This window comes from Aaosphaeria arxii (assembly GCF_010015735.1).
Source record: "Aaosphaeria arxii CBS 175.79 unplaced genomic scaffold BU24scaffold_5, whole genome shotgun sequence".
In the NCBI taxonomy this organism is placed as follows: domain Eukaryota; kingdom Fungi; phylum Ascomycota; class Dothideomycetes; order Pleosporales; genus Aaosphaeria; species Aaosphaeria arxii.
This window is the reverse complement of record NW_022983478.1, coordinates 241693-258277: the sequence shown is the minus strand read 5'-3', so window position 1 is coordinate 258277 and position 16585 is coordinate 241693. Positions and strand designations below refer to the sequence as shown.

At 51.8% G+C, this 16585-nt stretch overlaps 6 protein-coding genes across 6 annotated transcripts; 4 read left to right on the top strand and 2 right to left on the bottom strand.

The window, feature by feature from the left end:
- Positions 1–587: 587 nt before the first annotated feature.
- On the bottom strand, positions 588–1769 carry BU24DRAFT_211497 (uncharacterized protein). The gene is made up of 2 exons (XM_033521940.1): positions 1641–1769; positions 588–1336 (listed from the first exon to the last, which is right to left on the bottom strand). Exon 2 carries the CDS (start codon positions 1300–1302, stop codon positions 850–852), a length of 453 nt encoding a protein of 150 aa, XP_033382524.1. The 5' UTR covers positions 1303–1336; positions 1641–1769; the 3' UTR covers positions 588–849.
- A 4646-nt stretch (positions 1770–6415) lies between these two features.
- On the top strand, positions 6416–8087 carry BU24DRAFT_211443 (uncharacterized protein). The gene has a single exon (XM_033521939.1). The coding sequence runs from the start codon at positions 6798–6800 to the stop codon at positions 7911–7913; it is 1116 nt and encodes a 371-aa protein (XP_033382523.1). The 5' UTR covers positions 6416–6797; the 3' UTR covers positions 7914–8087.
- Positions 8088–8908: 821 nt separating this feature from the next.
- On the top strand, positions 8909–10951 carry BU24DRAFT_423213 (isocitrate dehydrogenase [NAD] subunit 2, mitochondrial). Its single transcript, XM_033528186.1, has 6 exons — positions 8909–9157; positions 9237–9311; positions 9421–9507; positions 9574–9696; positions 9795–10514; positions 10583–10951. The coding sequence occupies exons 1-6, from the start codon at positions 9062–9064 to the stop codon at positions 10655–10657; spliced, it is 1176 nt and encodes a 391-aa protein (XP_033382522.1). The 5' UTR covers positions 8909–9061; the 3' UTR covers positions 10658–10951.
- Positions 10952–11141: 190 nt separating this feature from the next.
- BU24DRAFT_492880 (LexA/Signal peptidase) lies at positions 11142–12186 on the top strand (the record flags this gene model as incomplete). Its single annotated transcript, XM_033533921.1, has 1 exon — positions 11142–12186. Exon 1 carries the CDS (start codon positions 11374–11376, stop codon positions 12184–12186), a length of 813 nt encoding a protein of 270 aa, XP_033382521.1. The 5' UTR covers positions 11142–11373.
- An 801-nt stretch (positions 12187–12987) lies between these two features.
- BU24DRAFT_423212 (glycolipid transfer protein) lies at positions 12988–14386 on the top strand. The gene is made up of 3 exons (XM_033528185.1): positions 12988–13589; positions 13653–13711; positions 13773–14386. Exons 1-3 carry the CDS (start codon positions 13445–13447, stop codon positions 14184–14186), a joined length of 618 nt encoding a protein of 205 aa, XP_033382520.1. The 5' UTR covers positions 12988–13444; the 3' UTR covers positions 14187–14386.
- Positions 14206–15676, bottom strand: BU24DRAFT_492878 (uncharacterized protein; the record flags this gene model as incomplete). The annotated part of the gene is made up of 3 exons (XM_033533920.1): positions 14206–14939; positions 15003–15280; positions 15419–15676. The coding sequence occupies 3 exons, from the start codon at positions 15674–15676 to the stop codon at positions 14312–14314; spliced, it is 1164 nt and encodes a 387-aa protein (XP_033382519.1). The 3' UTR covers positions 14206–14311.
- Positions 15677–16585: the final 909 nt, after the last annotated feature.

Genomic DNA, 16585 nt, shown 5'->3' with positions numbered 1-16585 from the left:
CAATGCAACTCCTTCCTCTATGCAATCCCCTATATTCAATCATATATTTGCACAGCTATGTAGACAGTATGTCTACACATACCCACCGCATACGTACTAGCGCCCCCATCACCCAAAACAAGCAATCCCCAAGCTCCTCGGATGAAGTTAGGCGGGCACTGGCGGGTAAGAGTGACGTCAGAAGGGCCGCGTCAGCTTCTGTGAGGAGAGAGGAGAGAGGGGGAGTAGTGTTGTTTTCAGCTCTGTTCTTACGTTTCACGTTGGGTTTGAGTTTTCTTTGTTCCTTTTTTGAGGTATTTCGAGGAGTAGTCTTTGGGAGTGGTTGATGCTGCATGGCTGGGTGGCTGGTGGGTGGACGATGGACGTGCAGGGACCGACGTCCGGAGATTACCTGCTGTGAAGCGGAGTTATGAAAGACATCACGACGACGTGCGAACTGGGACGAATGGTGAAGGGTGAACAAGCTCAATTGACTTGGACTATTACATGTAATCTGGGGAATATCTGCTGAAATTATTACACCCGCTGACCACCACGTGCCGCTCACGCGCTCTCGCGCGATGCAGGGGCTACAGGTTGGTACAATAATTGTTGTTATGTCGTGTTGCTTAACTCAAAAAAAACAGACCCAGCCTAAACACCCAGAATTGTTATGCCCGTGAATACCGATGAAGAAATCCAGAGTTACACAAAGCCACGGTCCCCGGTCGATGCGGTCGGAGACGAGGCATGTCTAGTTGATTAAGAAAAGCTGCTTTTCCGTTCCATCGAGCAAGTTCGAAACATACTGTCGGACGAGATGCTGATGGTACACTGGATGCGCGAGTGGTGAGGTCGCTATTAAAGAGTTTACAAGAGACCACCGAGGGCGAGGAGACCACCACCGATGGCAGCGAGGGCCGGGACGGCAGTGGGAGCGGCAACGCCGGGAGAAGAGCTGCCGGCGGTGGCGCTACCGGCAGCACTGCTGGCTGCGCTGGCGGCACTGCTGCGTGCAGAGCTGATTGCGGAAGAGGCAGAGGCGAGAGCACTGCTGTCGGTGACGGTGGCGATCTCGGACTGGATGGAAGACTCAATCGAGGAGAGGTCGCCAGAAACCGAGCTGATGACAGACTGGAGGTCGGAGTTGGAGAGGACCGAGGAGAGTCCGGACTGGATGTCGCTGATGATGGAGGAAGGAGCAGCGGTCACCTCAGAGAGGACGGAAGAGGCACCTCCCTGGATGCTGGAGAGGAGCGAGGAGACATCCTGAGCAGCGACGGTGCTGGCGAGGGTAGCGGCGATGACGGTGGAGAAACGCATGTTGAAGGTGTTTGTTTTGGTTGATTGAACTAAACTGGTAGATTTGATGTTAGTTGATATGTTCAATCAATAAAAGAGGTGGAAATAGATGAGGTAGGCGACAAGAAGGTGGTGGTCGCGAGGGAGTGAATGTTCTGATATTCGCGGGATCGAATGGGAGTAAGGTGGGACGAACGTACAGTAGTAGTGATTGAGTTGGTTGAAAGGTCGTCGACGGTCAATTGAGCTTGATGGACTGAGTGATTGTGGATTGGTTGAGTGGAGAAGAGAAAGGGATTGGACTTGGGTAGGGAGGGAGAGGTCTTATATGTAGGATGTAGGATGTAGGAGGGTAGTACCAGCTACCGTTCCGTTCCTACCCCCGTCGACGTAATTGGGTGGATGATCTTGCTGGTAACAGCTTCTGGGTTCACACTACTACACTACCTCACAGCAACAGCTTCACCTTTCATCGCCTTCGCCTTCCTTGGAACAGAGGAGAGCCATGGCCATGCATGCCCACACTAGGTGAGATGCCGGCACCACCACTACGTTTACTTGCAGGCATTCGTTCTAGGCATGGCATGGGCTGAGAATAGACTAGACATGATGGCTAGGCGACTAGGAGATTTAGTCGAACGGCTGGGATGAATGAATAATGGTATGGAAATGGGGATGGGGGATGGGAGATGGGACGACGGGACCGGAGTGGCGGCTGGAGCATGCTTGTGGAGCTTTGATGGATTGTTTGTTTGGGTCCCTTGGCTGGTAGTAAACCAACAAACCACTTCGCAACGGGATTTACAACCCCCGTTTCCGGATTGCTTTTGCTAATTCGCTGTATGGCATTGTCTGACTACGGTACGGGTAGCTAATTCCTTACTGTACTTACTTACTGTGTATGTACGGCGCGGCTACGACAATGTTGGCTGTGCTTGGCTGTGCTGTGCTGTGTTATGTCGATCTCTGGATAGCCAGGAATAGTTCTGAATAATGAATAATGGTGCGGAGTGACGATGAAGATGCACATCGCATTGCATTGCATACGAGTAGCAAGGCATGGCAATTGGTTTCGAAATCGATATTGCATGCATTCATACTCTCTTTACGGCATACATTATGTGCATCTGAATGGCCTTCCACTCAGCACCCATTCGTAATTGTCACAGAAACAGAAACAGTAATTAACTACCGAGTTCTTCGTATGTATGGATTGCGTAAGGGAGTGAATAATAATAAGAATAACAAGTTATATTCCTTGCCTCTATTAATTGTTGTGTTGATTAGTACGGAGTGGAGCGTCATCTCACTGTCACCGTCTTGCATCATTAAATTACGATGTTTCAATTTGCCTTCTTTTCCTCTTTCAATTCCTTTCACTATTATGCATTTTGTCCTGCCCTGCCTTGTTCCTGTTCTGCCCAGTTTTCGATCGACCAATTCGATTACCCATTAACGCAATGACTAGACGTTGAATCGCCCCCGCCCCCCGCCCGCCATAGCCGGGATAATCTCGATCCTCCTGCTTCACCTCACCTCACACAACCTACTGTACCTTACTTTGCTCGTACCAATACAGTACCACCACCTACAACATCCAATTCGCCCGCATTCATCCAATTGTTTGATTCACCTTTTCGATCATCCTTTTCTCATCCAAAAATACACAATCCTTTCAACCACCACCTGCATCAGCCAGCCATAATTGGATACCTCGCCCATCCATGGCAACCCCAACCTCGCCCAATGCATTCCTCCCTCTTACGTACCACTAATGCCAAGCCCTGCCGCCACTCGCCTCCATTCTTGTCCCAATCCGGTCATCTCCATTACGACAACTTCTAACTTTACTCTCTAATGCGCTGTATGGCGCTTTGCCTGTGCAACATACTTTGTAAAGAAAACACCGTCACACCTACTCGTAGATGCGCCAGCCAAATGCAGTGAGCAACTCGGTGGCGCACCTCAATCCTCCGGTGCCTTGCTTATCCGCTTTCTCTCTGCCTCTTACCTTTTTGTGGGGAAGCTCCCTCCGCTAATACTCTACCTTATCCTATCCCATCACCTCTTCAGAACACTACCACCACTTTGTCTACCTCCAACCTCCCACGTCCACGTCCACATCCACGTCTTCGTCCACGCCCCAAGTCTACTTCCGAAAGCTTCGTCTGGGGGATCGCCTGGCGCCGCGCCTCTGTGGCTTCCATGGGCCGACTTCTATTCCTATCCCCTACCTCCCTCCTCCCCGGCTCCCTCCCCCGCTAACCTCACCTCATCCAAGGTCTCATCATGACGAAACATGCCTCTGGGCCAATATGCCGCGAACGCTGACAGGCGGCCTCCTCCACACCTCGTCACTAGCATGGCTCGCCTTGTTCGACCTTGTTCCTTTGTCCTGTTTGCTGATACCCGGGTCTGGCGCAGGGACGACCTCCCAACAGTGGAGGCAAATATCCCATCATCCCATTTCATTATTGACCAGACTGATCTCGACTTGCACGTTCAACTTAGCTACTCATAGCTATACTGTAGCAGACGGCCACCGCCGTCTACCTACGAGTAATGAGGAAGGTACATCACAATTAGCTACGAGGAACCACATCCGCGAGCTTCGACAGTCCCCACTACGAGAGCAGAGCCTCGCTGACGCCTAATCGAGCATCCACTCGGCGTCGTAATCAATCAATTGCTCATGCGAATCTCAAATTTGTCCCATCCGCACTGCCATTAACCTTCGCCTCGAGCCACGCCATGTCAGACAATGATTGCGTGGTTGAGCCTGTTTCGCTTTCGGGATCAGCTCTGTGCCCTGCTCTCTCACTGGCGCTGGCTCGAATTGCCGAAAGTAGGCATGCCACCAGTCGTTGCATTCACCCATTCAGCCATTCACACTCCGCCGCGGATGCATCCTTGTAGATTTTGGCTCTGAAACAGCTGGTGCTCTTCCGTCTTCATCCTGATTCACTCTAGGTCTATTGACCACTGCTCCCCGAATCGATCGTCCCTCATCTCATCAAATAAATCGAACCCATCAGATTCCGCACGCACCATTTCGTTTCCGCCAACCTGCTTTTTTCCAAGACCTTCTCTAACAATAATGCCCCGTTTTGGGTCGAGGCACAATGCAAATTTCCACGAATCGCCCATGCACCCTGCGACGCACCCTCGTTCGTATCACGGCCGTTCACGCAGACATCCATCGTTATGATGTCACGGCCAGAGAGTGTGGAGCAAGGTGCACCGTGCAGCTGATGCCGTATGCTAACCAATGTGGAGTCGGAGGAAACAGCCGCTACCGGACCATGCGATCGCATGCGTAGCCACTGTACCTATTGTGCTATTGATAAAATACGTCTTCAATTATCATGGCTAAGCATTCAGGTCCCCTGGGTTGCCCTGAACGTGAGATGCCCTGGACGGCCTGAAAACCCACGTTCAAGGGACTCTCTTCAGTCGAACAAGCAAGATGCTGGCGAGTGAACTAAAAGCTTGCATAACCTCAATTGCTTAGGGACAAACTTTACATCGCCAACCCGACTACTAAAGCTAACTCCCAGCTTGCAGCGTGGTTGCCCAGGCGAACGAAAGAACGTCGTAGGTACGAGGTAACATTGGGCTTTGTGAGGATGAGGTCCACGGCATTTTAGCCAAGGCTCGTAGTGCTTCCATGTGGCGTCAGCCCTGCAAAAGCATTCCCTGCTGGGGTGCCGATTCTTCCAAGATGCCGTGGCTAGGCCTCGGGTCCATTATCTTTCGAGTTTCGACTTCATTCGCCATTTCCACAAGAGGATTTTCGTCCCTTCTGCCGCCGTCGTAATTCCATTAACTCCTGCGGTCACGCTTTTCCTCACGTCGTCATAAATTGGACTTGAAGGGAGCAAGTTTTGTATTGTTGTTTCAAGTCTGAATATTGCGCATGGTCCTGGTTGTATCGTGATTACACATTCGAATTGCCAACACTGCTGGTCTCCTCGGCCACCGCTACGGCTATCACGGCTTCTCTAATGAAGATGAACTACTCTTGACATCACTGCATGTGCTGTGTGCAATCTACTCGTGCGCCCACCTCCAAATATACGTCATCCACGTCGGATGTTTCGCCAGCCTGTGAACGCAACTGTTAAGGAGCCTGCAGTGTTTTTCCCTTGTTTACCTACGCGTCGCGCGTCACTCAATAACCCGTGGTTATTGGATTTGCCATGCTGTGCAACATGGGCTTTCATTGAATTTCCATTACGCCCGCACCTATGAGAAGTCAATAAACCTACCGCAAAACAATGCATCGCATTGTCGGCTCTCACCACTTTTATTAGAGTCGTAAAACAGGTACTAACGGCTGAGCAAAAGCAGCCAATAGTTCGTTGCACGAGTTGGATGAACAAATACTAGCTACTGGACATTTCATGGGCCCGACGTCCAGAGTTCATTTACAAGATTTCGGATTCTAACATCTCTCTTACTCTTCCACGTAAAACCAGGGCCTCCCAATTCGCAACAACCACACACAGGTGCCTAACCCATCGCGACAGATGGAGTGATGCGGCAATCAGAATATTGCTTTATGACGCTTCTTGCAATGCTAACGAATAGGTGTCAAACTAACTCTATACAGACCAAATACCAAAAATGTACCCTGAAATGCGCCTTGTCCACAGGATCTATCATAGTACGGAGTAGGTTCTATCGACTGTTGCCGTCCAGGAACGACAACTGCTCTACCCTTCACCGCGAGGCATACAGACCACCCGTATAGCGTTTCACCAATGGCCCTTCCCAGCCTAGGCCCAGCATTGGATTGCGGCGTATGGCCAACGCATTAGAGTTCCTCTTGCGAATTAAATCTTTCGATCGATCTGGATTGGCCGTGACATATCTTGCTCCATTAGGAACATACTTGTACTCCGTACCATTCGAACGAGCACCCCGAAATTATATCCACATGAGAGGATCTCATTCAAGAGCTATTCATACATTTTCATTTCCAGGGGAATTTGTTCGCGGTCGATTCTGAACATATCAGAAGTTGGGGGCCGCCCTTATGTGGCGTTCTTTAACCGCCTACACTAACGAGTGCTTGCATAGAACAACGAAGCCTCCAACTCCCCATCAAATAGGGAAGTCTTAAAGGAATCCACTCCACACGACAATGCCAACTGTCAATATATCGTACGAATCGCAGCATCCCCTCGCCTCTAATTACTATTCTACTCAAACTCTACACCTGCAGTGTTCTTAAAACGCCATCCAGGAAAGATGCTGCTGCATCCGCAGCTGTGCCTAGGACGTAACAGCCTCCAACGCCTCTTTAAATGACTAGTCGAACCGTCCTCATTCGTCGTAGGACAGATTGATGCTGCAATATCAGAGCTGTGCAAATTGGCGCTTAAAGGACGGCGCAGCACGAACATCATGGTTAACAGCAATGTACCTCACTCTTTTGTGCCTCTCCTTCCGCTCTATCCCAGTCTGTCGTTAATGTCTCTCTCTGTTTTTCGTTGTTGTTCTGCTTTGCCGCCATGGATTTCCGCACGAATAGCTGGTATCGCATCTCCTCAGCAGCCTCTATCAAGTCTCAAAAGTCCATGACCGGTACAAACCACGGAGCTGGAGGCGAAGGGATCGTTTCGTCTGCCAAATCTGATAACAATCTCCCCACACAGCAGTGGCAACTATACCCAGTAGCATCATCCGTTTTTATGCTCCGGACCAAAGCTTCAGGACCAAGCGGATATTTAGGCACGGCCAAGCAAATGACTTCAGAAAAGCAGATAAAAGCATGGATCTCGAACTCAACGAATCTATCGATGCTCTGGAGGATTGAACCATGGGGCGATGGGACATTTCATTTTAGCAATGTGGAGGACGGTGCCGGATACCACCTTGATCTATCAGATCCCTCGGGAGTCCATATGAATAAAGATATCATACAGCCACAACCGGGACAGGCAATATCTTTTGTACGCTTGGATGATATCGATGACTCTGCCTTCTCGACAGTGAACGCTCCGTCGTCTCAGACAGCTACTCTAACTGCATCAGCCTCGAATTCCCCCTCATCCACGGCCATCTCACATCGATCCCTCACTGCGTCAAACCTTCCTACATCGTCCATAACAAGTAGCCCTTCACTCACCACCGGCTTGTTATCACCGACCACAGAGGCCCACAACCTGGAATCCAAGCCTGTTCTCTCCATGTCAGCCGCCATGGGCGTCGGCATAGCAGTCGGTGTGCTATCCATCATCCTCATCACCGCCATCACCGCCTTCCTATACCAGCGCTGGAAATGGCGACGCTCCCCCGAGGCACTCCACTACCGCCGCGCCAAACTATGGAAGGGCTTCACGCCGCAGTACCTGCCATCCAAGTTCCCAGATGGCCTCATCTTAAACGAGAGTCCCATGCGCCACGAGAGGATCTGGGTCGCCGATTTCCCCATCTTCAATAATCATGGCAACAACACGCCGGCGGCGACGGCGGTTGCGGTCTCTACGCCGATGCTCGCGAGGAGTCCAAGGCCGTCGACTGTTCGCATCGCGAGCTGGGGTTCAGTGTATGGGAGTAATCCTGGATCGCCTGAGTTTGCTTTCATGGCCCCAACGCCGAGTCCGCCTGTGGAGATGCCTGTTTGAAGAGCGGGCGAATGTTCATATTGAAACCATTTCGAGACAACGACGACAACGAGTTCATGACATTGATCCGTATATAAAGTCCAGCCGAGACCAAACTGCATTTCATATTTCATATTCCATTTTCCGTTTTTCCATTCACAATCATCCAGCGCATCTTCACCAAACGACACCACGTCATCCTACGGCATCCTATTTCCTTCGACCAAAAAGCACGATATATGCAAGACCAACTTCGACGACGCAACGACTCTCAACTCCCAATCATACAATCATACCTCTATCGTCACGAACACCATCCTCCCACAATACCCTTTTCCATTTCCACACACGGATATGTAGCAACCTAACCTACTCATAGCCACGGTGATACCCGGGACGAAAATCGACAAGTAGCCTAGCTCGGGCGCTTGGTGACTTCCTATCCGGGCCTAGTGCCGGTTGACTTGGTCTGTTAAGACCGCGGATGAAAGAAAAAGCGGCGCACCCAAGGCAGTTGGGACGGCAATAGTTGTTACATTTGTTTGCAGCTACGGAAGACGATGAGCATGAGGCACTATTATTGTAGAATAAAATAATTAAATACATATGTAGATAGAGTAAGCGGTACCTGCATTGCATACATATATATGCATGCAATGCCCGCGGGATGAAACAATATAACCAAATCAAAGTGAAGAGTTTTTTTCTTTGGTGTAGGATGATGGAATAGTAAAGGGAACGACATGTGATACCACCTCATCTGATACTACACACCCACATAAGTATCTTAAGAGATCGTATTAACTATCCCATGTAACGAAGTAGCTTGTACCAAGTAGGTTGGTAGGGTACAGTGCAAGCAATTATGTACACAGTACGAGTACTACATACGATACAGCGTGGGCTTGGCGGGCGTGGCCCATGCACAGCTCGCTCGGCCGGTAATCTGATTCTGCAACCTGCTTGGATCGGAAGGAAGAGAGTAGACGAGTAGTTAGAGCTTTGCTTTTTCTGTTCTACGCTTCCCTTCCAACCTTTCCACCACCTCCGCTACTCCGTCCACACTTCTCTCCCCCCGCCCAAACGTCAAAAAAAGCTACGACCGGTTCGCGTAGCTTTACCATTGAGTTAATTGGGATTTTTCCATCGTTTTTCGAAAAAGGAAAAAGATGCTGGCCGCTCGATCGTTCGCCGCCCCGGCGCGGCAGTGCCTCTACCGTGCGAATGCTGGAGCTTCCAGGTGGGCGGCACCCGCGCTCGCGCAGGTAAGTCTCGCCGTGCTCGGGAACGCCTCAATGGCATTGGAGCAAGACGGAGGAGACACATTGGCTAACTATCGGGCAGTCTCAATCGCGAAACTACGCCGCTCCCGCTGCCCACGAGAGGGTCGCCAAGTTCAAGGGAACCAAGGGCAACGACGTAAGCCACCAGAATGATAAGAGGGGAAACACCAATGCTCGTCCGCTCGAGAGGATTGGGAAGAGAAGGGAATCGAATATCAGAAGGCTGACGTGGAGATCGAATACAGGGCAAATACACAGTTACCCTCATTGAGGGAGACGGCATCGGACCGGAAATCGCGCAGTCCGTCAAGGACATCTACTCCGCCGCCAATGTATGAGAACCTCACAACGATGCGAAGGATTGAGGATGTATTGCTGACGATTTTTCTGTGGAAAAGGTGCCCATCAAGTGGGAGTCGGTCGACGTCACCCCCCAATTGAAGAACGGAAAGACTGTCATTCCCGACGAGGCCATCGCCAGTGTCACCAGGAACTACGTTGCGCTCAAGGGACCCCTCGCCGTATGACGACCCCAATCGTGTATATGTCTTTCTGAATTGAGAGATATACATGCGGCCCCCGCGACGACAACGACAACCCCCGCTAACGATATCCACAGACCCCCGTCGGCAAGGGCCACGTCTCTCTCAACCTCACCCTCCGCCGAACCTTCAACCTCTTCGCCAACGTCCGACCCTGCCAGTCCATCCAGGGCTACAAGACCCCCTACGATGGCGTCGACACCGTGCTCATCCGTGAGAACACCGAAGGCGAGTACTCCGGCATCGAGCACGTCGTCGTCGATGGCGTCGTCCAGAGCATCAAGCTCATCACCCGCGAGGCCTCCGAGCGCGTCCTCCGCTTCGCCTTCCAGCACGCCCAGTCCATCGGCCGCAAGAAGGTCCGCGCCGTGCACAAGGCCACCATCATGAAGATGTCCGACGGTCTCTTCCTCAGCACCGCCCGCGACGTCGCCAAGGACTTCCCGGACATCGAGTTCGACGCCGAGCTCCTCGACAACACCTGCCTCAAGATGGTCACCGACCCGACCCCCTACAACGACAAGGTGCTCGTCATGCCCAACCTGTACGGCGACATCCTGTCCGACATGTGCGCGGGCCTCATCGGCGGCCTCGGCCTCACCCCCTCCGGCAACATCGGCGACGAGTGCTCGATCTTCGAGGCCGTCCACGGCTCTGCCCCCGACATCGCCGGAAAGCAGCTCGCTAACCCCACCGCCCTCCTCCTCTCCTCCATCATGATGCTCCAGCACATGGGTCTCAACGACCACGCCTCCAACATCCAGAGCGCAATCTTCAAGGTCCTCGCCGAGGGCAAGGTAAGCCTCCCCCGTCTCCCCTTCCCCCAATCCACATCTAAGACATATACTAACTCACCTGTTCACAGTCCATCACCGGCGACCTCGGCGGCAAGGCCAAGACCTACGAGTACGCCGACGCCGTCATCAAGGCCCTCAAATAGATAGATTTCCCCACGTCTTTTCCTCACCCTTAGACTACGTACACTACCCTACCCCGCCTACACTCCCGAACGACGATCAAACAGCACGATTTTTAAAGTTAAAGGCCGATCGAAGTAAAGATGACTGACTGACTGACTGTATAAATCAACAAACCTTACTATCTACTCTTGAGTGTTTTTGTGTTTTTAATGGTGATGGTGAATTTGTATAGGAAGTGAGGCTGTCAGGATCTAAGTCTACGGTGTACAACACACGATATGACACGAAACAAAAATACTAAACACAGTTCTGCCCTTCCCTCACTCCTTTTTCTCATATCCTTTCCCACCCGCTATGGATTCACGAACGATGTCACATTTCATCCATCTAATCTTATCAGATGAAAACCCGGCTTGTGGGGGAGCTTTGAACGACGCTAGCTAGGATGGGTTGGTGTGGATATGGGTAGCTTGGATGAACTTCAGACGGTCGGTTGATGGTCGTGAAGGGGAGATGTTACTTAATTGATTGACTTGTGTTTGTGAAGAGATCGAAACGGATGTGAATTGATGTTTTTGAGGGATTGGTGAGAGGTGGTGTCATTGCATATTGTTCTCTTCTTGCCATTAGATTCCCGGAGGAGGAAAGATAATTCGTTGGTGGTCGGAACATCTTCCAAAAAGATATCAAACATCGCGACATCCCAACATCACAACACCACAACACCACCCACAAAATGCCCCCCCGAATACACCGCCCACAACTCTTCACCCTGCCCCGCCACCGCCGGCCATACGCCTCCTCGACCCGCCAACGCCCACCACAACCACCACCGCGCAAACCATCCACCGCCAGCTCATCATCTTCATACAATTACACCCACCTCCCCCTAACCCTCCTAACAACCCTCTCCCTCCTCCTCTTCACCCGCGACAACCTCTTCAGCATCGACATCGTAAACGGCGCCTCCATGTCGCCCACCCTCTCCCCGCACGCCCACGCCCGCGGCGAGCGCGACGTCGTCCTCATATCCCGCCTCTCGTCCTTCTCCTCTGGCGTCTCCAGGGGGGACGTCATAACCTTCCGCAAGCCGCACGCGCCCGAGGAACTCAGCATCAAGCGCGTGCTCGGCGTCGCGGGGGACGTCGTGTTCCCCAAGCGCGGGGTCGGGAGCTGGGAAGACGATCCTGTTACCAGGGGGCGGAGGGTGTTTTCGTACACGGACGGCTTGCCACCTCTCCTACCTTCCTCCAGCGACGACGAGCTGGGGGGTAGGGTAGAGGAGGGAGGATGGGAGGGCGTGAAGGTGCCGACGGGACATGTGTGGGTGGAGGGCGACAATTGGCGGCGGAGCTATGATTCTAGGGATTTCGGCCCCGTGAGCCTGGCGCTGGTTGATGGGAGAGCGGTGGGTGTTTGGAGGGGGTGGGGGAGGGGTTTTGTGGGTGTTGGGGATAAGAGGACGGGGAGGGGGGATAGGGCGGGGGAGAGTAGGGTTGTTGAGGGGAGGGCGGGGGATGGGAGGTTGCCGGAGGCGTTTTTGGAGTGATTTGTTGAGATGGTATCATGTCATGTCATGAAAGGAAGGCGGACGATATTGGAAGCAAGTCGAGAAGAGGATTGCGTGCTATGGTGAGGAACGGTTCGAATGGGTGCAGAGGGATGTCACGACACCGAGGTGAAGATGGCACGATAGCTGTCCGGTTTTCCAGGGGCCTTCAGCAGTGACATGCTCTTACTGCTACGAGTACGAAAGCCATCGATGCTTCAATTGGGGGCACATGAAAAGACTGAGATTGAAGACTACCACCATTAAGAGCAGGGAGCACCATTAAGACGATACCCACAATCTGGTTGAGCAGTACATGGTCAGAAGAGACCTATAGTTTAGGATATAAGAGTATCCCAATATATCTAGGTAGCCATGACTGAACGCATATTTGTATATATAAATCATTTGTGTAAGATAGGGAAGATAGAACAGTGAGGGAATCGTCCATTTAACGAACTCATTGTTGTAATCCACGGAAGTGGAAGATAATTGCGAATGGATAAGCACTGGATGAAATGGATGAAGACCTGATGGTGCTCGTTTTGGTTGTGAGTACAGTGTGTTCTATGGTAGCAGAATGCATCGATGAACGCTTCGATATCCATCATATTATTAAAGTCAAGAAAGACGGCATATATCGTTGGATCTGATCTCTAAACACAATCCAGGGTCAAGGGGAGTTATTAATTGGACAAAGGTCATGACATACGCTTCTAAAAATAGATGACATTGGATCAGTTGTACGCTCATACTTCTAGCTCCGACGTTCATCGTCTCCCTCAATTGGTTTCAATCCCAAGAACATCTCGTCAATTGATGCCATACGAAGCTGTAGTTCCGTAATAGGCAATTTGGGATGCCGATTCCCTTGCCCCGCCGCCAAGCGGAACCCTCCAAACGCCCCCACCATTCACTCGTAAGTACAGAGAGGGCACAGTAGCCAACGACCACGACTGCTTTCCACACCGCCTTCAACACTTGAAACGGATACATTAAGGGATTACGAGTATTCGATACTTATAAGCAGTTTACTAGCACGGGAATTACGTCTCGTCTCCATTGGAAAGATCCAGACTCTACCTAGTCCGATACACGGGATCCACTTAAAACCACCTCATACAAGCCAATACCGACAACACTTGTCCCGTCCCTGAGACCCTTAACTTCAACCTCAACCTCAACTTCATCTTCCTCTCTGCAACCAACTAACAACAACCACATCCACCTCATTTCCTCCCCCCACAACATCATCACAATGGCTGCTGCATTCCCCCCAGGTGGAACCTTCTTCGACACCCTCAAGAAGAGCTTCGTCGATGTCCCCGTCGACGCCAGCCAGGACAATGCCGTCTCCACCACCGAGTTCCTCGAGGCTGCTGAGAGCTTGATCACTCTCTTCGGTATGCCTCCTATCATTCCAGAATCCCTCCCCAGAAGAACAACCAAACTGACCAACCCACCAGACGTCCTCGGCTCCGCCGCCTTCACCCCCGTCAAGAGCGACATGTCCGGCAACATCAAGGTACCTCCCATCCCCATCCCTCCCCCAACCATCACAACCCTCCTAACCCCTCTCCCCATAGAAAATCCGCGACCGCCAGCTCGCCGCCCCCACCCTCTCCACGACCCTCCAATCCCTCGTCCTCAACGAACTCGCCGAGAAAAAGCACACCGCAACCGAAGGCCTCGTGTGGCTCATCCGCGGTCTCGACTTCACGGCCCAGGCCCTCCAGCGCAACGTGTCCAACCCGGCCGAGGAGCTCTCGAACTCCTTCCGCGACGCCTACGGCAACACGCTCAAGCCGCACCACTCGTTCATCGTGAAGCCGCTGTTCAGCGCGGCCATGTCGGCCACGCCATACAGGAAGGACTTTTATGCGAAGTTGGGGGATGATCAGGCGAAGGTCACGCAGAAGTTGGAGGAGTGGTTGGCGGCGCTGGGCAGGGTGGTCGCGGTGGTGAAGGAGTTCCAGGCGAAGAAGGAGGCGAAGTGGTAGAGATGTGATATGAAATGAAATGAAATGACATAAGGCATGGTGCTGGATGCACCTGCTTGACGATCTCTCCAACGATATTGATACCATCGTGGTCTATAACTGAATATGAATATGAACTCATGCTACTACGCCGACGACGACCAGCGACTCCCCCTCCTAACAAAAACACACAACGCCTCATCCTTCCCCGCAAAACTCGGCAGCGGCACCCTGACCCCCAATTCAAACTCCCCCCTCCTCTCCCTGCTCATCCACTCCTCCACGCTCTCCCCCGTAAAACCCGTGAACCCATTCCCATTCTGCGTTCCCCCCACCACCACGACGTCCCCCTCATACGCCCTCAGCACGCTCGCCGTAAACGCCCCCGTAGCCTGCGGATACACAAGCAGGAGTATACACCCTCTCCCACCTTCCCGGGCGCGCAGGTACGCCGCGCCGTCCTGCCGCACCGTATCCCCGATCCACATCGTACGGTACGCTGACGCGCCCGAGTCGATCGCCACGACGGTGTTTGTGCGCCACGACGCATCGACTGGGGTGGAGGGAAGGAAGGTGCGCAGCATGTAGGTCCAGTATCCCGTTCCGGATCCGATGTCGAGGATCGGGGTTGCGGAGGGGTGGAGGGAGGGTTTGAGGGGCTGCGCGAGTTTGGAGATGATGTGTAGGGCGGTGTAGGTGGGGACGAGGCAGCCGAAGTGGTGGTAGAGGTGCGGGAGGATGTGGTGGGATTGTTTGGTGTAGGTTGTTGTTGGTCTGGAGGGGGAGGGTTAGTTTCGTATGTGGTGAATTGAGATTGGGGTTGGGGAATGGACGTACATCGGACCAGCCCACTCCAGTTCCTCGCACGAGTAGACCCATAGGTCGAGGTACGGGTTTACGTGCTGTCGCGGCTCCTTTTTCTTCGTGGGGAGGAGCCCTGCGGAGGTGAGGCTGTTGTGGTGTTTGGATTCGAGGTGTGTGGACACTTGGGCGCGGATGGTGTTGGCCTTCGCGCTCGCTTTGAATGCTTTGAGGGCTTTCGGGAGGGAGACGTCGGGGTGGAAGAGGGAGGTGTAGGCTGTGATTTCCGATGGTTCGGGGTGCGGGGGCTCAATCTTTGGGTTTCGTGGTGCGTCAGTGAAGTTCTTTTTGTCATTCTCTTCTTCTTGTCCGGAAGGGAATACGATTGATTGTTCCATGAAGGAGTGCCTGTGCAGGGAGATAGATGTACACGCGAAGACTGACTAACCTACCGGCTTCCCATCCTCGTCGTGATACCAATTATGCATGCCATTCCTCCTCTTCGCGTCAATGGCGCGTTGCGTTATGTCCAGCGTCGTCTCGCCCTGCGCCCGGTACACCCACTTGTCGTCTGAGGGAAGGTCGAATGCTTCGATGATGCATTGGCGGAAGGATTTTCCGGGCGAGGGGATGTACGCGCCGTTGGATTGTGACCATTTTTGTATGAAGGCGTCGGCGTCGAAGGGGACGGTGGGCGGTGGTTCTGCCATGTTTTGTGGGTGTCGTGCAATGCAATGATATGGTGGTCGTGAATGGTGGTGGTAGTAGTGGGGGTTTGGAGGCTCGCGATTGAGGTGTGTGAGGGGCACTTCCGCGGGTGGTAGATTTGGATCTGATATGAACTACGAACACTGTTTGATGCGCAACAATTGTACACCTTATGTTATGAGTGGAATTCTTTACTTGAATTGGAAGTAATGACACTACATAGCTACAACGAGTGTTCTCTGATGTTCCTGTAATTATCATGAGTATGTACCTACGCTTTTCAATATTACGTCACTGCTATCCCCTGGTATATCAATTCCAATGTATCGCCAAAGAGTGGTGAAGGGGTTACCTTATCAATTGAGTGAAATACAATTTATCTTTTGTTGAAATTAGCAATGAATTCATTTTGGAGAATTGTACATGTTTAAATCAGACGATAGTGGTGTAAGGATTTGATCGGAATGTAATGAGGTGAGTCTGGTAGAGGAAATGTAGCGAAATTCGTGCTATACATGAATCATTACCATCATGAGATAACACACCTGCGACAGAGATGTCGCGTTCGAAATATGCAAAATTGTGTCCTGATAATTCTATTAGGAACAGTAGAATACCATTGATTGGCCATGCATCAGAATAAAAGTCTTTCTGAACAGTTTGCCCTTTATCCTCCTCGCTGAATATTTGTTACTGCCTCTTGTCACTTCAAATGAACCAACAGGTTAGAATTAAGAGAAGATCCAGCGATGGTATTTCTTTGGCATCACGAAGACCATAGATTAATAGTAGAAATCAAAGAGGGGTTGCTGCGTGCTCATACATGTCGATTGGCAAGATAATAGCTCAATCGAGTAACCTTCGTTAATATAATCCTGATCCGTTGATGAAGCATGCATGTGCAACGCATC